The 27,066-nt window shown below is 41.1% G+C and overlaps 1 protein-coding gene across 7 annotated transcripts in view; it reads right to left on the reverse strand.

Annotated features, from left to right (window-relative positions):
- Positions 1 to 17,629: 17,629 nt before the first annotated feature.
- The window catches only part of LOC121274156 (integrin-linked kinase-associated serine/threonine phosphatase), a 49,746-nt gene continuing 40,309 nt past the window's right edge, over positions 17,630 to 27,066 (reverse strand). For all 7 annotated transcript variants that reach the window (XM_041181344.1, XM_041181378.1, XM_041181353.1 and 4 more), the window contains 2 exons: positions 20,841 to 20,922; positions 17,630 to 19,104 (listed from right to left, as the gene is read on the reverse strand). In XM_041181344.1, coding sequence (XP_041037278.1) covers positions 18,964 to 19,104; positions 20,841 to 20,922 — 223 coding nt within the window. In that variant the 3' untranslated portion in view covers positions 17,630 to 18,963. The remainder of the gene's footprint in view (positions 19,105 to 20,840; positions 20,923 to 27,066) is intronic.

Below are 27,066 nucleotides of genomic sequence, written 5' to 3' on the forward strand. Positions count from 1 at the left end.
ACCATGGCTGAGGTATTAAATTAATACTTTGCATCCATCTTTACCAAGGAGGTAGATGCTACCCAGGCCATGGCGACAGATGAGGAAACCCTGTCACTAGAAAGATTCAAAATTGAGAAGGAAGAAGCATTGAATAGACTGTCAGTACTTAAAGTTGACAAGGCACCTGGTCTGGATGAGATGCATTCAAGGATATTAAAGGAAGTGAGTAGAAATTGCAGGAAAACTGGCCATAATTTTTCAGTCTTCCCTAGACTTAGGGGAGGTGCCAGAAAACTGAAGAAATGCAAACATTACGCCCTTGTTCAAAAAAAGTTGTAAGTATAAGCCTAACAATTAAAGGCCAGTCAGTTTAACTTCAGTGGTGGGCAAGATTCTAGAAACAATTATTTGGGATAAAATTAGTATTCACATGGAAAAATATGGGTTGATAAGGAAGAGCTGGTATGGATTCCTAAAGGAGAAAATCATGGTTTAACTAACTTGCTGGAGTTCTTTGAAGAGGTAACAGAAAATGTCAATGAGGGTAACGCTGTAATGTGGTGTACATGGACTTTCAAAAGGCTTTTGATACAGTGCCACACGACATACTTGTGAGAAAAGTTATTGCTCGTGGAATAAAGGGGACAGTAGCAACATGGATACAAAATTGGCTGAAAAATAGGAAGCAGAGAGTAATGATCAATGGATATTTTTCGGGCTGGAGGAAGGTTTAGAAACATAGAAACTAGGAGCAGCAGTGGGCAGTTTGGCCCTTGGAGCCTGCTCCGCATTCAATATGATCATGATCCTCTGTCTCAACGCCATGTTCCCGCTTTCTCTCCATGCCCCTTGGTGCCTCTAATATCCAAAAAAACTATCAATTTGTTTCTTGAATATACTCAGTGACCCGGCCTCCACAGCCTTCTGTGGTAGAGAATTCCACAGGTTGACCACCCACTGAGTGACTAAATTTTTCTTCATCTCAATCCTAAATGGCCTGTCCTGTATCCTGAGACTGTGGCCCTTGGTTCTAGACTCCCAAACCAGGGGAAACATCCTCCCTGCATATAGCCTGTCTAGCCCTGTTAGAATTTTATGCGTTTCAATCAGATCCTCTCTCATTCTTCTAAACTCTAGTGAATACAGGACTAGTCGAACCATATGACAGTCCTGCCTTCCCCAGTATCAGCCTAGTGAATCTTCACTGCACTCCTTATATGACAAATATATCCTTTCTTAGGTGGGGAGACCAAAACTGCACGCAATACTCCAGGTGTGGTCTCACCAGGGCCTTGTATAACTGCAGAAAGACATATTTGCTTTTAACTATGTTCCTCTCTGCAGATGCTGTCAGACCTGCTGAGTTTTTCCAGCTATTTTTGTTCCTGTTGTAGTAAGACATCCCTACTTCTGAACTCAAATCTTCTTGCAATGAAGGCCAATATACCATTTGCCTTCCTAATTGTTTGCTACACCTGTCTATTTACTTTCATTGACTGGTGTACAAGGACACCCAGGTCCCTTTGTACACCCACATTTCTCAATATATCACCATTTAAATAATATTCTGCCTGTTTTTAACACCGAAACATATAACTTCACATTTATCCATGTTATACTGCATTTACCATGTGTTTCCCCACACACACACACAACTTGTCTACATTACCCTGAAGCCTCCTTGTATCCTCTTCACAACTCAAGACCCCACCCAGTTTTGTGTCATCAGCAAAATTGGAAATATTGCATTGGTTCCCTCATCCAAGTCATTTATATATATCATGAATAGCTGGGGCCCAAACTAATCCCTGCGGTACACCACGAGTCACTGCCTGCCATCCGGAAAAAGACCCATTTATTCCCACTCTCTGTTTCCAGTCTGTCAACCAATTCTCAATCCATGTCAGTATATTGCCCCCAATCCCATGTTCTTTAATTTTGCCCACTCGTCTCTTATGTGGGACCTTATCAAAAGCCGTCTTGAAATCCAAATACATCACATCCAATGGTTCTCCCTTATCTATTCTACCAGTTACATCCTCAAAAAGCTCCAGTAGATTAGTTAAGCATGATTTCCCTTTCATAACCCATGCTGACTTTGTCTAATCCCATTAATGCTTACCAAAGTTCCGTTACCTCGTATTTTATAATAGACTCTAGTAGTTTCCCCACTACTGATGTTAGGCTTGCAATTTTTCTCTCCTTCTGCTTTTAAAAAGTGGGGTTACATCTGCCACCATCCGATCTGTAGGAACTGCTCCAGAGTCTATAGAATTTTGGAAGATGACCAACAATGCATCCAATATTTCCAGGACCATTTCCCTTTGTACTCTGGGGTGTAGATTATCAGGCCCTGGGGATTTTTCAGCCTTTAACCCCATTAATTTCTCTAGCACCATTTTTTTACTAATACTGATTTTCTTTAATTCCTCCCTCTCACTAGACCCTTGGTTCTGGGAAATTATTTGTTTCCTCTTTTGTGAAGACAGAACCAAAATATTCTTTTGCTATTTCTTTGTTCGCCATTACAATTTCCCCCGTTTCTGACTGTAAGGTACCTACATTTGTCTTTGCTAATCTTTTTCCCTTCACATATTTATAGAAGCTTTTACAGTTAGTTTTTATGTTCCCTGCAAGTTTATTCTCATACTCCATTTTTCCCTTCTTGATCAACCTTTCTGTCCATTTTTGCTGAATTCTAAACTGCTCCCAATCCTCAGGCTTGCTGCTTTTTCTGGGAATTTTAAATGTCTCCTCTTTGGATCTAATACTATCCCTAATTTATTTTGTAATCCACGGTTGATCCACCTTTCCAATTTTATTTTTGTGCCGTAGCGGAGTTCCCCAGGGGTTGGTATTTGGACCCGTGCTTTTCCTCATATATATATTAATGATCTAGATCTTGGTGTGCAGGGAACAATTTCAAAGTTTGCGGATGATATGAAGCTTGGGAGTGTTGTAAACTGCGAGGAGAACAGTGTAGAACCTCAAAAGGACATAGACAACTTGGTGCAGTGGGCAGATAGGTGGAAGATGAAGTTCAATGTGGAAAAGTGTGAGGTGATACATTTTGGCAGGAGGAATATGGACAGACAATGTAAAATAAGGGGTGAAATTTTGAAGGGGGTGCAGGAGCAGAAAGACCTGGGTGTATATGTGCATAGATCATTGAAGGTTGTAGGACAGGTTGAGGGAGCAGTTAATAAAGCAAATTGTATCCAGGGCTTTATTAATAGGGGCATAGAGTACAAGAATAAGGAGGTTATGCTGAATTTATATAGGACACTTGTTGGACCTCAGCGAAGTATTGTGTACAGTTCTGGGTGTCTCATTTTAGGAAGGATGTGAACACATTGGAGATAGTGCAAAAGAGGTTTATAAGAATGGGTTCCAGGGATGAGGAGCTTCAGCTATGAGGATAGATTGGAGAGTTAGGGACTGTTCTCCTTGGAGAGAAGAAGGCTAAGAGGAGATTTGATAGAGATGTTCAAATTCATGTGGGGGCTGGACAGAGTAGTTAGGGAGAATTTGTTCCTGCTCATAAAATAATCAAGAATGAGAGGGCACAGATTTAAAGTGATTTGCAAAAGAAGCAAATGTAACGTGAGAAAAATCTTTTTCACGCAGTGAGTGGTTCGAGCCTAGAATGCAGTGCCTGGAAGTGTGGCGGAGTCAGGTTCAATCAAGGCATTCATGGTGGCAATAGGTAATTATTTGAATAGAAACAATGTGCAGGGGTACAGGGAAATGGCAGGGCAATGGCACTACGCCATAATGCTCATGGGCCAAATGGATTCCTTCTGTGCCATTAAAATTATGTAATTCTGTGATTGGGCATGCAGGGCCCAATTTCAAAATTTGCAGATGACATAAAACTTGGAAATACAGTGAACTGTGAGGGCGATGGTGATAAACTTTTGGAGGAAATACACAGGCTGGTGGAATTGGCAGACATGGCAGATGAAATTTAATGCAGAAATGTGAGAAGTGGAGCATTTTGGTAGGAAGAATGAGGAGAGTTTATAAAATAAAGGACACAATTCAAAAAGGGTCAAGCAAAAGTGAGACTTGGAGTATATGTGCACAAATCAGTGAAGGTGACAGGGTAGGTTGAAAAATTCCTAAAGAGGCATACCAGATCCTGGGTTTTATAAATAGAGACATACAGTACAAAAGCAAGGAAGCTATGGCGAACCTTTATAAAACACTGGCTCGGCCTAAACTGGAGTATTGTGTCCAGTTCTGCATCGCAATTCAGGAAGGATGTGAAGGCTTTATAGAGGGTGCAGAAAAGATTTACAAGAATGATTCCAGGGACTTCCGTCACGTGGACAGATTGGAGAAACTGGGGCTGTTTTCCTTAGAGAAGAGAAGATTGAGAGGAGATTTGGTAGAAATGAGCAAAATCATGAGGGGTCTTGACAGAATAGATAGAGAGAACTGGTTCCCATTGGCAAGATGGTCTAGAAGCAGAGGACACTGATTTAAGGTGATTGGCAACACCAACATGAGGAAAAACTTTTTTATGAATGGTTAGGATCTGGAATTTACTGCCTGAGAGTGTGGCGGAGGCAGATACAATAATGGTTTTGAAAGGGTTATTGGATAAGCAATTGCAGAGAAAAAAATCGCAGGGCTGCAGAGAAAAGGCAGGAGAGTGGGGCTAGCAGAGTTGCTCTTGCAGAGAGTGAGCACAGACACAATAGGCCAAATGGCCTCTTTTGTGCTGTATCCACTTGATGATATTATGATTCTATTAACATCTTCTTTCTATCTACACTGTTTACAGTGCCACCTATCTTTGTGTCATCTGCAAACTTAGATATGTGGCATTCTATCCCTTCATTTAAGTTGTCAATAAATAGGGTAATTAGTTTAGGCTTCAACACAGATCCTTTTGGGACACCACTCATCACATCCTGCCAAGTAAATAACCTGCCCATTAGTCCTGCTCTCTGCCTCCAGCCACTCAATCAATTCCCTAATCAGATCAACAACTTGCCATCAATTCCATGAGTTTCAACTTCAGCTAGCAGTTTCTAATGAGGGACTTTATCAAATGCTTTCTAGAAGTCCATATAAATAACATCTATAGATATTCCCCGTCCATTACTTGAGCCACCTCTTCAAAAAATCATTCAGATTCATTAGACATGACCCACCCTTCATAAAATTATGTTGGTGCTCTCTGCTCAGCTGTATATTTTCAAGGTGTTAAGTCACTCTATCCTTAATTATCAACTCTAGCAATTTCCTGTTATCAGATGTAAGGCTTACATCTGTAATTTCATGGTTTCCCTTTCTCACCTTTCTTAAATAATGGAATCAAGTGCAATTTTCCAATATTAGGAAACAATTCCTGAATCCAGAGAACTTTGGAAGATTTTAGTTATGGCATCTGTAATATTCTCATCTGGCCGTGGAGATTTGTCACTCTTCAATGCCATTATTGTTATTTTGCCTGTGTTAATTTTGATGAGACTCTCTCCATGATTCAATATTACTTTCCTTGGGACTTCCAGCATGCTGACCTCTTCCTTGATGCAAAGTTTTTTTTATATGTATTCTTATTTTCATTTACAATATCACTGTTACCATGTCATACCTTTCAAATTGAATTTGTGCCTGAAATTCATTTAACTTGATCCTTATACTCCGTACATTTGCATAAGGAACGCTGATTTGGGTCACACACCCTAAACTGTCCTCCTGCTCTAATGTTTTCCTCAAACATTTCTTGTTTTTGCTGATTTAATTACTTCACATTTTTTGGCTTTGCCTTTAGTCCCCAAAGCACCTTTTTGATTATTATTCTACTCTCTTCTCTTTGTTTGGTTTGGAACTATTGGCTCCCGGTCAGCAACACCTTGAATTAAAAGTTTTCATTCTTGTGTTCAGCATCTTCCATAGTTTAGTCTCTCCCTATCTCTATAACTTCCACTAGCTTACAACTCTTCAAGATCTCTGCGCTTCTCCAATTCTGGCCTCATGCACATCCCTGATATCTATCGTCCCACCGTTATGTGGTGTCTTCAATTGCATATGCCTTACATTCTGGAATCCCCTCCCTAAAAATGTCCATCTCACTCTCTCTTCCTTTATGAAGTTCCTTAAAACCTACTTGTTTGAACCAGCTTTTGGTCACCTGGCCTAACACCAGGTATCAAATTTTATCTGATACCATTCTACTGAAGCACCTTGGGACAATTTACAGTGTTAAAAGTGTTATTTAAATCAAGTTGCTGTTGTTGTGGTGTCATTTTCTTCCCAGTGTTGCTAATGATTTGGCAGATCTCATTGTATATTATTGTATTGAAGGAGGCCATTCAGCCCATTAAGTTTATGCTTGCTCTTTTGAATGGTAATCCAATTAGTCCCACTCCCGTACACTTTCCCTGTATCCCTGTAATGTTTTCTACTGCAAGTATTTATCCAATTCCTTTTTGAAAGCTACAGTTAAATCTGTATCCAACACCTTATCAGGTAGTTCATTCCAAATTCCAACTACTCACTGCATAAAAGCATTTTTCTTCATGTCGCTTTTGGTTCTTTTGCCAATCACCTTAAATCTATGCCTCCCAATTATTGACCCTTCCACTATTGGAAACAATTTCTCTCTATTTACTTTATCTAAACAATTCATGATTTTATATCTCTCAATCAAATCTCCTCTTAGCCTTCTCTGCTCTAAGGAGATCAATGGCAGTTTTTCCAATTTAGCGATGTAGCTATAATCCCTCATCCCTGGAGCCACTCTGGTAAATCACTTCTGCACTCTTTCCAAAATTTTCATGTCCTTCTTAAAGTGTGGTGTCCAGACATGAGATTTTTATCCCATTGTACCTCAGCTCAGACTCTTGGTCCATCACCTGCCCTATTCCAAAATAAATCACACTTGCACAAACAATTTCCCCTTCAGGATCCATCTGCAAGCTTCTAAATCCTAAGAGTTAATTTGCTTAATGAACCAAACATGGAAGTCCGACAAGCCCAAATCAATGGGTGTGAGGTTCATAGCACCCATTCCTTCCCCGCACCCTGGGCCAGAAGATTTACCTTCTGGAGTCTGAGAAGTTCACTACTTTTTATGAATTTAAGCGCCTGAATTGCTGCTGACACTTTCCCATTCGCTGTATAAAGTGGCAAGAACCACAAAATGCTCCAATTCTTGAACATCTGACTGATCAATAGCATTAGAAACTGGCCATTAGCTTTTCCCAGACTAAACTGAGGGGTTTTGATCTTATGCATTCCAAACCAGGCATCATATAGCCATGTACTCAAAGTAACTACAAAAACATTGCCACGTCCTCTCATGAAACATATTTGGGTGGTCCTTGAGTACAAAACTGCACTTAATTTGCTATCTATTGACACTTAGAGACTACAAGGATGCTTGATGTGGGAATTCTACTCATTCATAGTAAGTGAGGCAAGATTTTTCTGTCACTGCACCCAGGTGTGTTGGATATCTGATCAAAGGCACAAGAGGAAAATTTGGCAAAGAGTATTGCAATAACTTCAATCAACTTAAAATCAAGTAGGCTCCATTAGTCTTCCCATTTGACTTTCCTTAATGCGCATGTACTCAGGCAATCCAGTACACCTAAATGTTCAAATACACCCAGGAATGCCAAATCACCTCAATACATCTAGCATTTGGACAAATCTGGCATATGTATGCACAGAAGCAGTTAGAACAGATGGCCAGACATCTGTTTTTCCTAGTTGGCCTCATTATGAATGCTTGACTGAACTCCAAGAATAGCTAATGTATTTAGCTCTCAGAAGGCAACATTACCGCAACCTGCAGGGCAGTGGTAGCTTTGTCTGATTGAAGTATTTATTGCCTTGTAATAACTTGATCTTTCTTTGAAGAGTTTTTTTTAATGCCTGTGTGTTAATTTACACAATATTAAGAGGTGTGAAGTTGATGATAGCTTTTTGTCATGATACTATGAATGGCTGTGGTTAATTGACACATTTTTGAAGTTATAAGTTGAGCAGTATTTTTCATATTAGATTTTCAAAGCTTTTTAGCTTATTGTGTCAGTTTCAGGATCATTTCAAAGACTTTCCAGACGTGGCAATGGCTCATTGGTTTTGTACATAGTGGATACTGAAAGGGTGTGTATAGACAGTGCATGGGGCATGGAAGGGCACGTTGGCGATATGAGGAGGCATAGAAGGGGCTTGGAGGGTGGGTGGGGGTTTAGGAAGGTGAGGAGTGAGGGCTTGAGGATCTGACATTCATGATTACAACTGGACCGAAGTCCCAGGAAGCAGAGGCAGCACATCCGCCAACCTCCATTCCCACCTCGGGCCTGCTTCCGGAGGTGGCAGGTGTCACTATAACCCCCCCACCCGGCCCACTGAACAAAAATATGGTGGAAGGGGGCTCTTTAACATAGGTGGGTTTGTGGAGTTGGGAATTTTCCCAACTCATGTCTCTCATCTCCTTCACGAAAATCTGACCCTGTGAGTTCAAATCCCGCCAGGGCAGTTAGCAAATTTGGATTCAGTTTAAAAAAAAATTGTAAATAAGCAGCTGATATCAGTAACTGTGACCACAAAGCTGTTAGCTTGTTGTAAAAACGTATTTGGTTCACTACTGTTATTTAGGGGAGGAAACTGATCTGATCTATATGTGAATCCAATCCCACACCAATTTACTTATCTCTTAACTGCCCTTTGAAATGACCTAGCAAGCCATTCAGTTTAGGGCAACAAAGGATAGCCAGTAAGCATGGTAGAATAGCTAGCACTAAGTAGATGGTTTGGCAATAATAATGCAAGGGTTAAATTGGATTAAATCATAGTCCGGACACACAAAGATACCAGACTCAGCAGTGAGGTGTTGGCTGATGTGAGAATGGAATGTTAATTACTGGAAGAATGCCAGTGCGTCTGGGGAACTCCAGGGGTGTGTGTGAGGAGAATAATTCTCTCTATAAGAAATATCTAAAGAAGATAAGGAAGTGAAGGTTTTGAAGGACATCTGTAGTCATTCATGTGTGTGGAATGTCCGGAGAACAATAAACAGATAGTGGTACTAATGAGCAAGCATGGGAGCACCAAGTGACTACTGAAATGCTCAGATATTAACCCAATGTGCTTACACACTAATCATATGTAGTGGATCATACTTGCTTCATGTAATTAACCATAATATACACACATTGGTGTACTGTACAAACTCTACCTCATCTTATACTGGGGCTACCGTGAGAAATCATAGGGCTCAACTTGCTAATACACAATGAGTTTTTTCTTTGTGAGCACAAATGATGTCAATCTCATGACCACTGAAGGTAATGCATTATATTAGTGTTTTTACTAATGAAGGTTATTAATCAGGCATCTCTTGAGTCCACACTTATGCTAAAGTGAAGCATAAGGAATATCCTAAATTCAACAGAATGGAGGAAGTGTATTGACCTTTAGTGATGCCACTGAGTCTCTTGCTGAATTAAGTCCTCAGCCTCATGCTTCTACTAACTTTGCCAGCTCCGACCTGTCTCTCTTGGTGATGGTGTTAGATTTTCTCTTGCACTTTTCAGAAATAGTACTCTCCCCAGCCCCGGCACTCACTGCTACCAGTAGCACCTTCATGAAGGCATCAGAAAACATGCGAAACCTTGCTCCTTTTGCAGCCATTTTCAGGGAGTAGTCAAAAATTCTGAAAATCAAAGTACTGATTACTTTGTGTAAATTCAGCTTCCCTCTAAAGAGTAGACCAGGATTTTCAATGAAAATTGTGTAACATAGATGGATAGTTCAAATTGGCCATATCTCACCAGTTTCCACATTTCTGAGTGTGCCGTCTGATTTGGTCCCTTCCCCACACACCAATCCCTACCGGAGTTAAAATTGGGTCCATGGTAATCATTATATGCAAATTCAAACTCCCATTGCTGATCCTGTAAACTGTAGCTCTGAATTTCTGAGAGATTCTTTAATTTCAAGTTAAAGCCTTAGAAGAATGCCTGGAGAAACAGTTGCTTAATTGTCAACCTCTTGTTGAAAAGCTAATCAGAAATTAATGGAAAAGCCAGGTTAATATTTAGGCTTGGCTTTTCATCAGAATTTGGTTGTAAAAGTTTGCTTTGATGTTGACTTATCCTGATCCTTCAAAGCCACTAAAAAATAGAAATTCTTCACCACCCCCTCCCCTCAGTCTAGGTAATACAATGCCTGCCTCTGGGCAGCTCTGAAATCTGAGACAAGGACAGACAGAATAGAGGGGCAGTTTGCCTAGTCATATTCATTGTTGGCTCAGATCTTTGTAGGCGTGTGCTGTAGAGGGTTTCAATTCACAAATTAACATAATCTATCCAGGATTATAATTCCCAATGAAAGAAATTGGGCAGTATGTTTGTTTAAAGATCTATTCTTGGGACAAGTTGTTGGTGGTAGGCCTTCTCATTGTACTGCGATAGTTGGTGCTAAGGATTTTAACCCAGTATTGATGGCAATGTATGCCCAAATCAGGCTCGTGTGCAAATTGGAAGTGGATGACTTTCCCATAATTTTGCTGCTCTTGGTAGTAAAGGTCACAGGATTTGAAGATGCTGTCAAAGCCAGCTGTCAGATCGAAGTCTCAAAGATTACTTTTCTTGTCAGATTTAAAATATCAAACCCTTACAAGGTAAATCATTTTTGGTTGGAGTTATTGTTGATTCCAAAATGGAGGAAACAAAGTTTTTATCCAGCACTTAATTGTATCACTCAAAAATTAAGTAAATTGTTGTAAGTGGGTAAAGTGCAAAACAAAACGCAAATGTTTCTGAGGGGGATGGAGTACGCTTTAGGTTCCCCAGGAAATAAACCCCCTTCAGTGTTTCAATCTCTCTTTGGTAATTAAATCCAGTACTGCCAAAAAGTGATCATGTGTACTTAAGGTTTTTTTTTTGCCTGGTGTAAAACCTATGGCTTAAATAACAACACTCATCTACTGCTCCATCTCAGTCTTTGCTTCGACAATATTTGACCCATATTCAGGGCTGCTTGTGAGTATTCACATTTTTAGAAGCTTTTGCTCATCATCCAATTTGGCACATATGAAGAACTGTAGTTTTAAGCCTCTCAGCACTCTATCTCTGGCTCTGCGCACCTGCAATGAGATTTTACCATTAGGTCCTGGTTACCAATCTATTGACTCAATTAAGGAATGAAGGAAGCCAATCAAAACTACTCAGGGCCCTTCTAGAGGTAGGGATAGTGCATTGCTAATTAAGTCTCAGCTCATTTGTTCGTGCTATGTGCTCAGAACAAAAGACTTTCAGCTTGTTTTATGCTCACGCCATAGCACATTCTGGGATTGAGAAGGGAGGTTACTACTCCAACAGGTTTATATAAGTGATCAGATGTGTTTTCGTGAGTGAAGGTGAGTTCAGAATAAGACCCCATCTTGTACTCCTGAGGGTCAATAATTCTAGATGAGTCCCAAAACCTGCAAAAAACACAGCCAAACAAAAATGCCACTGGCAATTTGAGGCAAAGGCCCTGATGTGGGTGGAACCTGTATTCTGACAGGCCTAGCACTTCATAAATGCTGTCGGCCAGAAGCATTAGAAACATAGAAACTAGGAGCAGGAGTAGGCCATTCGGCCCTTCGAGCCTGCTCGGCCATTCAACATGATCGTGGCTGATCCTCTATCTCAATGCCATATTCCCGCTTTCTCTCCATATCCCTTGATGACAGAAACATAGGAACTAGGAGCAGGAGTTCTCATTCCAAAATCCAAAGGAACAAAAAAATCTGCTTTCCCAAAGTACAATGTGGTAAGCCTGCACAATTGGGAATCCATTCCACCAACCCCTTCCTCAGTTAATGATCATAGATCAATCATAGAAAAGGTCATGAAATTATTTCCTCAGACAGTAGAAAATCTTCGTTCTTTTTCATTTATGTTATTATTTTATATGTTTTGAAACTGAGAATTACATTGGTGCTGGGATGAGTGGCAGAATTACAAGGATCATAGCAATCCAAGTTTAGCTACATGCCAGTAATAATTTCATATTGTGGGCTGAAACTCCATGGCACAATGCCGGCCTATGGAGGACTTTTTGGGATTTTTCCACTGCTCCATAGACCTACGGTGCAGATTCACCAGAATGATAGGACTTAAAAAGTGTTAAACTGAGGAAAAGTTGCATAAGCTTGGCTTGTATTCCCTTGCGTTTAGATCAGAAAATTCCCTAAATTCCACTGTGACCCCATTTCAAGGCTTGAAAATTGCCACGATCCCTCAGTAGGAATTCTGGGGGGTGGGGCATGCTGTTAGAGCAGGGCGGGGGTTTTAGAAACCTACCTTTTCAGTAAGCAGCAATCCAGCCTCAAGCGCCAGTTAAAAAAAAGCATTGCTGCCTTGGAGCCTCTGAGGTTGTAACCCCAAAAATGTTGTCTCGTGATGCCACTGTGGGGGTTCGTGACCCCCAGTTTGGGATGCCCTGGTTTAGATGATTCAGGGTGATCTAATTGAGGTGTTGAAAGTATGAAATCAACAATTTATATAGCATCTTTGATGTAACATCCCAAGGCACTTCACAGGAACAACATAAATCAAAATAGGGCACTGCATCACAGAAAGGATATTAGATTAAACGACCAGAAGCTTGTTCAAAGAGGTAGGTTTTGAAACTTCTATTGGCAGTGCAGCTACAGGATTGTGCTTTTCTGCAGCTTTTAAGGACTTGCAATGCTGGCCTCAGACCAACTGTAAAGCTCCTAGGTCAGCAAGGACAGTGATTCAAGCATAATAAAAACTGAAAATGCTGGGAAAACTCAGCAGGTCTGGCAGCATCTGAGGAAAACAGGGTTAATGCTTTGAGTCCAAAATCACCCTTCTTTGGGAGTGTTTCAAGCAACTAGACAACAAGGCTTGGGTCACAAAAGCTCCTGTGCATGCCCATTGGAGAAGTGGGACAAACACAGGAGTCCACATCCGGTTTTTCAGTACTTCTGAGCCTGGAACAAGCATTGAATTTCTGTGAATGTCGCATTTGCAACCTGTCAAACCCAAGGATGCAACATCCAAAGAAACACTCTTTTAATACAGAGCAAGAACTCGGTCATTCATTGCTGCAGCTGCATCTAAAATAGTTTGTGTTGGCAAAATAAGGGACTGGGGAGGAATTTCCCAGATTTTTTTCCAATTGCTAATGGATTTTTGCTTCTCAAAGGAGACTACATGGAAGCCAGGGGACAGGGAGTCTCTAGATGAGTTGCATAAGGCATCATAAGTGTGTGGGACAGGTGGGATAGACCAGCTGGTCTCTTCCTTCCACAAGGCAGCTGCTCAATGGACAGATTTCACAACACATTTTCTAGATCTGTACATTTAGACCTTCCTGGCAAATGAGCTTCACTGTGTTGGAAAGGTTTTACTCGCAACAAAACATCCTTCCTGTGTTGAGTGACACAGCAGACTAATACAATGGATATACCGATAGAAAAGGATGATTTGTTTTACAACTTCATCTCTCCACTGCTTTATAAGAAACCTCCATTCCTTATGTATGTGGGGAGAATGGAAGTAGCGCTGTGAATGTTAAAAAATAAACACAAGCCTGCATCGAAAAACAAGGAACTGGCTATTATTTGCCTTTGCTTGGTTCAGGCCTTGGGCGACTCATTGTGACCCCTTAACCCTCAACACCAGCCCTGGGAGGCATTAAACTATAGTGCCCCTTTAACTGAAGCAAAGCAGTCAACACGTATCACAAACTAGCTGAAATGGCAGTGGCAGGAACAGTTTTGTATTCCCATCATTACCGAGGGCCTTCTCTGCATCTAAGATCATAAGAAGTAGGAGCAGTAGGCCATTCAGTCTGTCGATCTTGTTCCATCATTCAATAAGATCACGACTGATCTGATTGGGGCCTTAACTCCACTTTCCTGGCTGCCTCCCCGACCTCCGCCATTAACCCTAGACTCCCATGTAGATCAAAAATCTGTCAACTCAGCCTTGAATATATTCAATGACCCAACCTCCACTGCTCTCTATGGAAGAGAATTCCACAGACTGAGGGCCCTCTTAAGAGAATAAATTCCTCCTCATTTCCATCTTAAATGGAGGCCACTTATTTTTAGTGTATTTCATTCAGAGTTTCTGCAGTCCAGCAAATAACATTGAAGCACTTTAATCTCTATTGTCCTGTGAAGATGAAAAGAATTAAGTAGATTACATGAAGAAATAGGTGAGCAACATATTTAAGATTATCGTTGGAACATGTAAGACAAGAGTTTAACTGAGCAGATCTTGGGGGAAATTAATAGTCAGTGGGAGGCTCGAGTAGGGATCACCACCTTCAACTCTCAGCCACTGGCTACACTGCAGAGTTAATTTTTGAGTAATTTCACACAGAAATTGTCATAGATGCCACACTTCAAGTGATAAAAGCGTACCTAAACAGAAAGAAAGCCAGTCATTTCTTGATCTTTTATTTCCTTGGAATTGAAATTTTACACTGGAAATCTTCAAGTTCCTTTCATCAAACAGCAACTGAACTCTGACTGACCTCAGGACCTGCTAAGCCTACTCTTCACCACTGGGAGCCTAAACAGCAAACAGTGGAATATAAAACTATATATCATCATGGTATGACAAATATCCTCAAAAAGAATGTCCTTAAAAGGACAGCTCAGGAAACATCAGAGGAAATCAGCTTACTTTTTTTTTAAATACCTCAAGAAACCATGATATGAGAAGGGTGTTGAGGGTGATCGAGGTAGCAGGATCTGAACGAGGGGGGTGACAGGTGAGATCACAGATGAAACTATGCAGCATCGCATTATTGATATGACAGTAATGTTAGAACACCTTTCTAGCACAGTATAAAGGGTTGTGCCATAGCTCAAATATACTGTGGTGCAATATAATTCTCTCAGAAGCCCAATGCCTGGCTAACAGGAAGGTGGAAATAGAAAATGAGCTTGTATTCACCATGAATGCTCTATACCTAAAGGAGGATACATAATGAGGCAAGGTGAAATACTGATTCATATTCCCATTTCAGATGACCTGCTATCTCATTAGGGTGAAGTGGATCAACTGAACATTGCCAAGTAATGTCCCACTGCAAACCTCAGTCAATTCCCACCACCCCCCCGCAAAACTTTCCAAAGTAATCTAGCGGATGCAATGGTGTGCACTCACGTGTACATGATAGGTGTATTGTTTCTCACTTGATATAAAGGCAGCGGACTGCATGTGATATATGTTGCAGTATGAGAGGAACATGGACAGGATTGTGCACAAAAGCTTTTTGGGTGTGAAGGGTCCTTCACAGTCAAAATGCATCAAAACCACTATAAGATGGTGTATACCAAGAGCATTACATGCCCTAAATTGAGAGAGCAGTTACCACAATTATCTCCTCCATGAGATGTGCTATGTGGCTGATGCACACATGTAGCAAAATTAGCTTTGTACCTCTAACCTTTCTAATATAATCTGACCATATGAACATGAACTATCTGTCTAAAATGTGTTAGTAACTAGTGGTATATTACATCACATATCAGGAGCTTTTGGAAGATATGGGTGGTTTTATAAGGTATGTTTGTTTTGTTAGTTTCATGATGGGTTGCAGGTTCCTATGTTAGATTAAATTTAATTTCAACTATTAGGCAATAGCATGCAATCTACATGCTGTCTGCCTTCTCCAGTACTCTCTGGTGCATCACTTATATAGTATATTCATTACACCACATTGCACACCTGTGAGATCATTTCATCATGGTGGGACTGATACTAAAGAACAGTCAATGAGAATTGACCCACAAGACCTTTAAGCACCATAAATTCTGGAAACAATTTATACCTGAAACAAAGCATATGCATCAAAAATCATAAGGAACTATGCTTCAGCCATAGGCCCCCACCACCCACAGCACTGGGACCCCAGTGGATCATCCAGCAAGATGAATCTGGGAGGTTCTGCTGTAACAGGAAGAAGCCTTGGCCAGTGTCTTTGTTTCAGAAAAATGTAGTCCCCATGCCAAACCCTCTGGGTCCCAAAGTCAATTATGAAATATGATCATTCCTTAAAATAAAGGAGCTGAACTAATGGTTTGGAGAAACTCCCAGCCAAGTATCTATTTCATGGATATGCAGCTACCCTGAAATTATGAGAAAAGGTCAACAAAGTGAATCCAAACAGGAAATATGTTATGCGATAATCTGCAAGGATGGGGCAGCAGCGAGTGCTGGCCGCTGTTGGAAATGGCTCCAATATCCGGGCATGTGAACGTGAGTTGTGTACGCTGACAACTTGTGCAGATAACTGCTCTAATTCTACAGACTTGTGCATAAAGTGCACTGTTGTAAAGCTGTAATCTCAGTGCCAGGAGCAGTTCTTAGTCATTGCTTTCCTTCACCCTATGTATGTCCATGTCCACAAACACTTTAAAAAGAGTGGGCTGAGTGAGAGGATCCATCAACAAAGCCTGGGAGACCCCGTTTATTTTGTCAATGTTAGTCATCCACATGACAAATAACGAGGACTGTGGGTTTTTGACTATATCAGGTGATAGTTGCATGGTCCTGAGATTGAGATTTTTTTTTCACTTTCAAATCAACTTATGACAAAAGAGGCAGGTTGGAGTAGTGTAGCTGTAAAATCTGTATCTGCACAACACAAAATGGGTGGAGTATATTGTAATATCAGTACTGCACCATGAAACAGGGAGAAGAGAAGGCTGATACTTACCTAAATAAAGAAGCTGGTGTTAGAGAACAAGGAGTAATAGTGACAGAACAGTTGCCAGTTACGCAGAACGTTAGGCAGTATAGCTGGACCAGGATACATGTGCTATCTCTGCTTTCACACAATGGGTAATACAGGACAGCAAAAACTGGATGGCATTCAAAAATACTTGTTAGAAAATTGAATAAAAACTGAACCAGTTCATGCCCAGAAACTTGATTATTTGACCTAGTCTCACATTGAACTCACGCATTTAATTTATTTAATTAGTTCCAAAGTTGACAAGTTAACCCCTGTTACGTAAATATAACTAACCCAGTGCCACGGAAGCAGATGATCTACACATGACCAAGGGGCTTTCTTAGTCTCTTCTTACCTCTGAAACAGTGACCACCAGGAATAGGCAGCTTTCATTCACCAATGGTAGACCTGGTCACAAGCTGCCCTCTCAGCTTGCCTGGGTAGGCTGTTGACGGGCTTTTGCTTTGAGGTGTTGTATGGAACCATAGTGGTACAAGCGTGCACATGGGAGCCGTGAGGTGTCATTTCAAAATGATGCCTAGGTGCGCAAGTATACTGTTACTAAATAAGTTAAATTGCATTTTTATTATATGGAATTTTGGGGACTATGTTCCAATTGCCAATTTCCCCATGAATTCCATCAATTAGAGGCCTTGTCTGTTGTTACTGAATCAAAGGCACTGCATAAACAGAAATGAAGCAGTTGTATAAAATGGTTCAGAGTTGGAAAGAACTTCAAACCATGGTTTAAAAGAGTTTACGAAAAAGTGATTTGTGACAATGGTTCCAGGGATGAGGGATTAGAGTTATGGGAATAGAATGAAGAAGCTAAGATTGTTCTCCTTGGAGCAGAGAAGGCTAAGAGGAGATTTTCAATAGGTGTTTAGATAAAATGACCAAGGATAAACAGTTTCCAATAGCTGAAGGTTTAATAACCAGAGGACACATTTAAGGTGACAGGCAAAAGAACCTGAAGTGACAAGAGGAAATTATTTTTTTCATGCAATAGGCGGTTAGGATTAGGAATGCACTGCCTGATAGGGTGGTGGATGCAAATATGACAGTAGCCTTCAGAGGGAAAATGCATAAAACTTGGAGAGAAAAACTGCAGGGAGGTGGGGACAAGAACCAGGAAGTGGGAGTGATTAGATTGCTCTACAAAAAGAGGCAGTGCAGACTTGATAGAACAGAATGGCCTCCTCCTGCACTGTACTATGATTCTATATGGCTGGAGTAATTGGAGCTCAGTAGCTCTGTTGTCGTGGCTGCAACTTTACTGTCAATGTTAAAAGTCACACAGCTGTCCTAAACAGGTTGAGCAGTCAGCCCTGTGCAAGCAGACAGAAACAGAACTTCACTGCACCAAATATATTTGTTTTTGTTTAAAAAAAAAAGTGGGTTATGAAAACACCCAAAGAAGTGATGCTCCTCCCTATCTCATTTTACTTCAACATATATTACATGAGCAAGTACCTTCACGTCTGCTTCTGCAAGAGGAGGCACTGGATAGGAACTCTCACTAGGTGTTGGGAGAGGAAACAAGGTGTCAGTGCTTCTATTGAAATGAGCTGGTACAGCCAGAATTTGAAAAAGAAACAACTTTTAACCAGAATCCAACCAAAACACAGACCTCAACACCAGCACGAATGAACAAAGTGACAATAATAAAGCACATAAAACAGAACCTTCAACTCATTAGAGATTTCAACACATTGCAGTTTGGGTCCAAGGAGAGGATGACAAAACCCCTTCGCTTGCATTTGAATCCAGATTTTATTACTTGAACCAACCACTGGTTTGCCGCAGGCTGAGACCAGTCTTTCCCATATGTCCCTTCCATTCATGCATATGCCAAGCATCTGAACACCAGCAGGCCCAGAGAAATGATGCCAAGTCAGTTCTATGCTCCCAGGTACTCGAGTAGTGGGGTCAAATTCGTTAGAGTTAGTGTGGCTCACTAAGCAGAGGAGGTAGCAGTTCCACCATCAGGTCAATGGAGCCCCAATAAAAAGCGGATCTCTGCTACTATCGGCTGCATGGAGATTTACATTTATAAGTGTCAGTCAGTGGCAGGGTGGCAATTCTACAGGATCAGATGACAGCAGGCAAGTAATTCAAGATAAACATTTCACTTTCGAGTTTCTGAAGGGCCTGAGGTTGTTTCATCTCTTTCCAAAGTCAGCAATCCCTCCTGGACACCTGTATTAACCCGAGAGATATTCTCAGTGAGGCGAGTTCCTCGTGTCAGTGTGTGATGGCTACCAGAATGATGGTGACATTATCAGCAGAGCCCCGGCGGACCGCCTCACTGGCCAATCTGTTACAGGCAGCTTCAAACTGCACATCCTGCACCGCCTTCCCTGGCCTTGCAATCAGAGTCTTGTCCTGTGGGTTGACACAAAGACCAGTCTACTGAGGTTATGGTTCACAATTCAGTTAAGCAACTAACGCAGACAAGCCCATGACTAGAAAACTCCTGGGGAGTTTGGGGATTGGGGTCCTTATTCAATGTTTGTTGCTACTGGCCAAAATGTACCATGCAATCCCCAAGCGAGAACACCAGAGTCAACCTCTTCCTCGGTTGCCTTATCATAAACTTGTGGCAGAGAAATGGACAGAATCCCCTTCCTGATTCTGAAGTTCCCAAACTCCATCCAGTATGTGTAACCAAAGGGCCATGCACTTCAATCCAGCTTGTGGGATTTGGAGTAAGTCACCAGAACTGGCCTTGGGGCCCAGGTTAGGGGATAGCAAAAAAGGTGTCCTCTTTCTAGATATTCCTGTTCTTTTTGACTGTCTGGTGACTCTTGCTACAATGTGCACATATGGATGCTAGACAAATTCAGGATGGGGCTCTGCCATGAGGCAGGCACTCATTAGGACTACACATAATGAATGGTCACTTTACCAGGTAATGTAGGGACAGTTTACGGTGTAATGTAGGGAGGTTGGTGTCCTTGGAACCAGCAAGTCAGTAATTTCAGAAAAGCTAAATACTGAAAGGATCGGAGGGGATCAGAGATGAATTTTCTGAAGTATTTTCCACCTTATTGACCCATTCTTTCTAGACTCTCCCAGATCATCACATGCTGTGGGTTGGTGAGAGCAGGCAGGAGATATCCAGTCACGATCAACATACTAATTTTTTTTAAAAATGGTGGGCAGGTTATTCGTTTAATTGTACGAGTTCTTAAAATTATTTGCATAGTTTTAACTTAAAGGAGTCAAGTTGAATATGTGGGAACATTTGGCTTGCTGCATGGCTGCACACGGAACACTGGTGTTGATATTCTAAGCATCAAGTGTTTGGGGCTGGCTTAATGGAGTAGCTGGTCATTTCTTGCAAGTCATTTTGGCATCTCCGTAATAAAAGATGCACGACTCAGTTTTGATTCCCAAAACCCCAGGCCACCGTCCTCAATCATCCTTTTGTAACAACTGTTGGTCATTTGCAGACACTACAGCAGTGAAATTGGTCTTCAGCTAAAATGCAAAGTGAAATAACAGCGAACAGGGAGTCCATTTCACACTATGGTGTATTTTTTTTTTCTGTTCACCTCAATGGAATATGGGCTGCCCATTCACTGTCACCCCATTTCACCAAAGACCAATTCCACCCACTATGGATCAGCGTCTCCTTCGGTCCAATATCACTTAGCAGGTTCATATTCAGCAACTATGTGGACTTTATTGAAATAAACAATAATTATATAATGTACAATCTTATCCATAGTAGGCACCAGTCCCCAGTCAAGGAGGAATGTTGGGGCTGGGTGAGGTGTGGAAAAGTTGAAGCCAATTGCAAAATGCAATGGGAGCAAGAGAGGCTGCATTGGTGGGCTGGGGAAGGACTTGCTGCTAGGTCAGGGTACAATATAGTAAGGCCCAGAAAGGGCTGTTGCTGGTGGACTGGGAGACCTTTCCCCCAGAGCGCTGCTGAAGCTGTACTGTAAGCAGCCTGCTGGGACAGGTCTGATGGAGGACGTAACACATCAAAATCACCATCCCACTGCACATACAATGAAGGGCCACCACAGGACCATAACATGGTGTTTCCAGCCCATTAACTTTACAGAATTCATCCACAGGGAACAAACCACTGTGAGACCAGCAAACTGTACCTCGAGTATTGCTGAAATGAAGAGGACAGCTTCCTCCGGGGAGAACACTTTAAATAATCCATCACAAGCAAGAAGAATAAATCTGGAAAAGAAATAGCACATCACACAATTGACATGGCAGGAAGCATTGTTGCAGAAATGCTGCTGGTGATTCACACTTGAATTAAAGGCAGCATGGAACATGGACAAACATACTTCCATTCAATACATGCTGTCCCTTTGGTTTTCTCTATTTTCTTGAAGGGTACATTTCCACAGACAGTGGCTCCTCCCCCAGTGCCTGAGTCATGTGGCCATTATTTGTGACTGAGCATTTAATAGTGTGTGCTGGCAACTATGCCATGCATCAGTAAAGCCAAATTCTGTCCTTTTCCTCCACTTGCCCCTCCAAGAGGCAGATTCCTCAACTAGGGTTAAGTTGGAAATTGGCCATAGAAGAGATAGGACCTAACAGAATTGTCAGCTACCTTTTAGTGACCGTCTCCTTTTAATGAATCAAATGTTTAGAGGAGGAAATGGCATGAATGAACACCCTGCAGTTATTTTAGCTATTTCTAACCACATCACAATCATGAGACATGTGTGAGAAGACAATAATGGAGCGAGTTAGGGCCCAAATCTAATGAATGTTTAGGTGAAGTGACAAATTCTGAGAATGAAGTTATTAGGGTAATTTATACCCATTAACCAAGGTTCTGTGACAAGCTCCATCAGCTCTAAGTCACTTCCTTATTGTTTCCAATGCAATGTCTCATGACTGGAATGATGCTAGTGATGTGTTTAGAAATTACTGTGAAACAATTGCAGGGTGAGCTTCCATGCCATTTCCATTTACCTCCTCTAAACATTTAATATGCTTAAGAGTGTTATGTTGCCTGTAGACACTGCTAACTTTTAAAGAGAAGTTTGAATGCCCAGTGATTTACTGAATGAAGCCACAAGATTCCAATATTCAAAAACAAATGAATTTTACTATACAAGAACCAAATAAAGTAAACACTAATAAATAAACAAGCACTGACTTAGGTAGTTACTTACAGTTTACAATGAAAAGCACAATAAACACAGCAAGTGTTTATTTTAATTAAAATCTTTAAGCTAAAATCCTCAACTGAACCTTCTCATTTCCACTGTGACTTCCGCCAGAATCTTTAGCTACTTATCAGGTTCTTTTAGGTTATCCACTTTCTTGGGACAAACTCAACTTTTCCACAGCTATCTTATAAATTCTGGGACTTTTCAGCTGAATTTCACTTGCAACTCATGTGCAGAGATTTTAAACAGAAAATTAGAAACACCCCTGGTTTCTAATAGTTCTATTTTCCTGGTCCCTTGCTGTTCCACAGCTCTTGGCAAATCCTTCTCCTCTGCTTTCTGAACACAAGGCTTACACCCGCCAATGAAGTTGAAGGGAGGACCCGGAGACAGTAACCACCACCAAGAAGAGCTATCTAACCCAGTCCAGTCTGTGACTCCAGAGCAGAGCATTTTGAGAGAAATCAAAGTGTGACATCACAGGAAAACTAATAAGAAATTGGTTGAATATGTTGCTCGTTTATCTTCAAAATTCATAATTTATTAGTAATTATAAAGGTTTTATTAGTTTGTAGTAAGATTTACTTATACTAAAGGTTATTGGGAGTAGCAGTGTTTATTAATTATAAATTAAGTAAGAATAAATGAATTAACACAAAGATGGCAGGGCAGGTAATATATTGGGACTGCAGAATGTGGGTGACACAAGGGTGGTCCAGGGCAAACATGTCTGCACTAAGTGTCTGCACCTAGAGGAGCTTCAGCTCAGAGTCATTGAGCTGGAAGCCGAGGTGCAGACATTGCGATGCATCAGGGAGGGGGAAAGTTACCTGGACATTTTGTACCAAGAGGCAGTCCACTCCTTAGGATAGGGTCTTCTGATTTGGATCAATGGTCATGGACAAGAGGGTGTGACTGTGAGTGAGGCGGGTATGGGGACGCAGAAGGTAGAAGTGGAGGAGCCTCAGCCCTTGCAATTGCCCGACGGGTTGGAGGCCCTTGCAGTCTGTATGGGTAAAAGTGGTGGCTACAGGGTGGATGAACAAACTTAACCACCATGGCACCATGATACAGGAAACCATTCAAGCGGGGGGAGTTAATAGGAATGTCGTGGCAGATGGCTGTGCTGCCTGCCTGATGCCAGGGTTTGGGACATTTGCTCTGGGCTGCACAGGAACTTGCAGTGGGAGGGGGAAGATCCAATAGTCGTGGTTCACATAGGTACCTACAACATAGGGTCAATTAGAAAAAAGTTTCTGCTGAGGGAGTATGAGCAGTTAGGAGCTAAATTAAAAAGCAGAACTTCAAAGATCTCTGGATTAGTAACTGCCCCATGAGCAAATTGGTGTTGGGTAAATTGGATTAAGAGTTAAATGTGTGGCTCAAAGACTGATGTGGGAGAAATGGGTTTCAATTCATGGGGCACTGGCACCAGTACTGGGGAAAGTGGGAGCTGTGCTGTTGGGACGACCTTCACCTGAACTGTGCTGGGATGAGTGCTTAGGCGAGTCGTATAACTAGAGTGGTAGAGAAGGCTTTAAACTAAGTAGTGGGGGCAAGGGATCAAGTTTGAAAAGATAAGTTAGAGAAGACAAGACAAAAGAGAAAGGTGGGAATAAGGGAAATCATCAGAGTGTGGCAGGAAGGAACAGAGTGTACAAACATAAGAGTACACCAGCAGATAAGGCTAGAGGTTACAAGAATGTAAAAAGGCAGAACTAAAGGCTCTGTATCTGAATGCACACAGCATTCATAACAAAACAGATGAACTAACAGCACAAAGAAATAAATATGTATGATCTGATAGCCATTACAAAGACATGGCTGCAAAATGACAAAGACTGGGCCTGAATTTTCAAGGATACCTGACATTTAGGAAGTTCAGAAAGCTAGGAAAAGGTGGAGGGATAGCTCTGTTAATTAAGGATGATATTGGTACAAATAGAAATAGATGGCCTTAGTTCTAGAGATTAAGATGTAGAATCAGTTTGGGTAGAGATGAAAATAGTAGAAGTAAGAAGTCACTTGTGGGAGTGGTTTATAGGTCCCCTAACAGTAACCACATTGTAGGACAGGATATATAGCAAAAAATAATGGGGGCTTGTGAGAAAGGTATGGTAATAATCATGGGTGATTTTAATCTACATATAGATTGGGCAAGTCAGATTGGCAAAAGTAGCCTTGATGATAAGTTTATGGAGTATTTTTCCAACAGTTTCTTAGAGCAGCATATTTTAGCATCAACCAGGTAGTAGGCTAGTCTAGATTTGGAAATGTGCAATGAAACAGGATTAATCAATAACCTCACAGTGAAGCTGCCCCTAAGTAGCAGCGATCATAATGATTGAATTTCACATTCAGTTTGAGGGAGAGAGGGGTGGATCTACGACTAGTGGTTTAAATTAAATAAGGGCAATTATGAAGTGTGAGCTGGTTAAAGTGAACTGGGAAATTAAGTTAAGAGATAGGTCAGTACAGATGCAGTGGCAGACATTTAAGGAGACATTTCAGAATACTCAGGAAAGATACAGCCTTTCTTTCTCACTAAAACGTATGGGAAGGACATGCTATCCATGGCTAACTAAAGTTATAAAGGGAAAAAAAATGAACATTGGTTCTCTAGGGCATAAAAATGGGAAAACAATAATGGAAAATAAGGAAATGGCGGGTGAATTAAACAGATATTTTGCATCTGTCTTTACTGTAGAGGATATAAATAATATCCAGAAATAATTGTGAATCAGGAGGTAAAAGGGAAGAAGGAACTTGAAACAGTTACAGTCACCAGGGAAAGGGTATAGAGAAAATTATTCTAAACTAAAAGCTGACAACTCCTCTGGTCCTGATGGACTTCATCCTAGTGACTTAAAAGTGGCTGCTGAGATAGTAGATGCATTGGTTTTAATTTTCCAAAATTCCCTCGATTCTGGAAAGGTTCCATCAGATTGGAAAATAGCAAATGTGACCCCATTATCCCAGAAAGGAAGGAGACAGAAAGCAGGAAGCTACAGGCCTGTTAGCTGAACATCTGTTGTAGGCAAACTGCTGGAATATATTATTAAAGGAGGTTATATCATGGCACTTAAATATCAATGCAATTAAACAGAGCCAACATGGTTTTGTGAAAGGGAAATCATGTTTGACTAATTTATTGGAATTCTTTGAGGAAGTAACAAACAATATGGATAAAGGGAACCTGTGGATATTCTGTACTTAGATTTTCAGAAGGCATTTGACAAGGTGGCACAAAGGTGTTCCGCAAAATAAGAACTCATGGTGTTGAGGGTAACAGCTTAGCATAGATAGAGGATTGGTTAGCTAATAGGGAGCAGAGAGTGGTAAATGGATCATTTTTGGGTTAGCAAGATGTGATGAGTGCAGTGCTGCAGGGATCAGTGCTGGGGCCACAACTGTTAACAATTTATATCAACGACTTGGATGAAGGGACCAAATGTGTGGTTGCTAAATTTGCTGGTGACAAAGATAGGTCGGAAATTAAGTTGTGAAGAGAACTTAAGAAGTCTGCAAAGGGACTAGGTTAAGTGACTGGGCAGAAATTTGGCAGATGGAGAATAATGTGAGAAAATGTGAACTTGTCCACTTTGACAGGAAGAGTAGAAAAGCAGCATATTATCTAAATGGGGAAAGATTGCAGAACTCTGAAGTACAGAGAGATCTGGGTGTCCACTGCAGTGGAGGCAGGGTCAATGAATATATTTAAAGCAGAGGTAGATTGACTCCCTTGTTAGTCAATTATCTTAGGTTATCAGGGTAGGTAGAATGTAGAGTTGAGCCATGATCTGATTGAATGGCGGAGCATGCTCGAGCGGCCAAATGGCCTACACCTGCTCCTAATTCAGATGCTCGTAACGGTTGCTTTCAGCTCTACCCCATGGAAAAATCTCAGAAAACTTCCCAGAATTCCAACCAAAGCTCCACCCCAAATCACTCATCTTTATGGTAAGAGGTTGGTTGAGATAGCCAATAAGTATTTAAATTAACTAACTTTTAGCTTCAAAACCAAACCTTTTGACACTGAGGTTTGCATAATTCACCTAACAACGGCAGGACAATGTAGCTCAAACACTGACTCCAGTTCTTCAAGTTAAACAGGTGCACTGTCAATTTATAGTTCTCTTTCTACTGTGACCTCATTAAATAAACACAGGTCATCCCTAAACTGCCAATACTTGATGTCACTTTCTAAAGTCCAGAATTTCAATTACAATAACCGTACAAATTTAATCTCCCTAAAACTAAAAGTTACCGCTAAAATATTAATATAAACCATGAAACTAGACTATTACGACAGGAAATAGTCACTAAAGGGTAGCTGATAATTCTATGTTAGATCCTGCTTCTTCGACTGCCAATCTCCAATTCCAGTTGAGGAATCTGCCTCTTCTTGTAAGGGAAAGTGAATGAAAAGGACAGAATTGGGCTTGACTGGTTTATGGCACAGTTGCCAGCGCTCAACTGGTTTGATTCAAAATTCAATTTACGAACCATTTTTTTTTTGTGCAAATATTCTTTCTTACAGGGCATGGTGGCTGCCCAGGCTCTCTATGATGTAGAACATGACATTGTTATGGAATCTTTATGAAGAGATTAGTCATTGAGCAGGATACATGGCTGGTAAATACACATTTTGCATTTTCAACTGAGTCATGCTTTCAACGTCAATTCCCTTGTAATATGGCTACGTTTAGGAATCTTATTTTTGAGAAAAATCACAACACAAACCAAACTCTGACCCTGGACCACATCCTGTACCAAGCCCTTGCTGCGCCTTAGTTATATCCCATCCCCTGCTCCGCAGTAATTTGAACAGTCATTTCCTTGACATGCAATCTACTCAATCTGAAACAGCAGTCACTGAAACATCAACAGACTTCTGCCACAGCCCAGTGTGAGATGGTTATCTGGCGCTGCCTTGCAAGCAGGTGAGTGAGTCCCATATTTACACTTTAATGCTAAACCCAATTGAATGAGCAACAGAAATAGCCATTTGTTGAGCCTGTCACTACCTATCATACGCTGTCATTAGGAAACCTACAACAGCTTGATGAGCATAACAAGGTGAGGAAATACGGGCCTTACTGATGTCTGGTCGAGGAGACAGGATAAGGTAGGGTTCCCATACCTTCTCACTCTCCTTTTCTACCTCCCTCCAATAAAGAGATGAAGTATC

This window comes from Carcharodon carcharias, chromosome 2, assembly GCF_017639515.1.
Source record: "Carcharodon carcharias isolate sCarCar2 chromosome 2, sCarCar2.pri, whole genome shotgun sequence".
NCBI classification, from domain to species: domain Eukaryota; kingdom Metazoa; phylum Chordata; class Chondrichthyes; order Lamniformes; family Lamnidae; genus Carcharodon; species Carcharodon carcharias.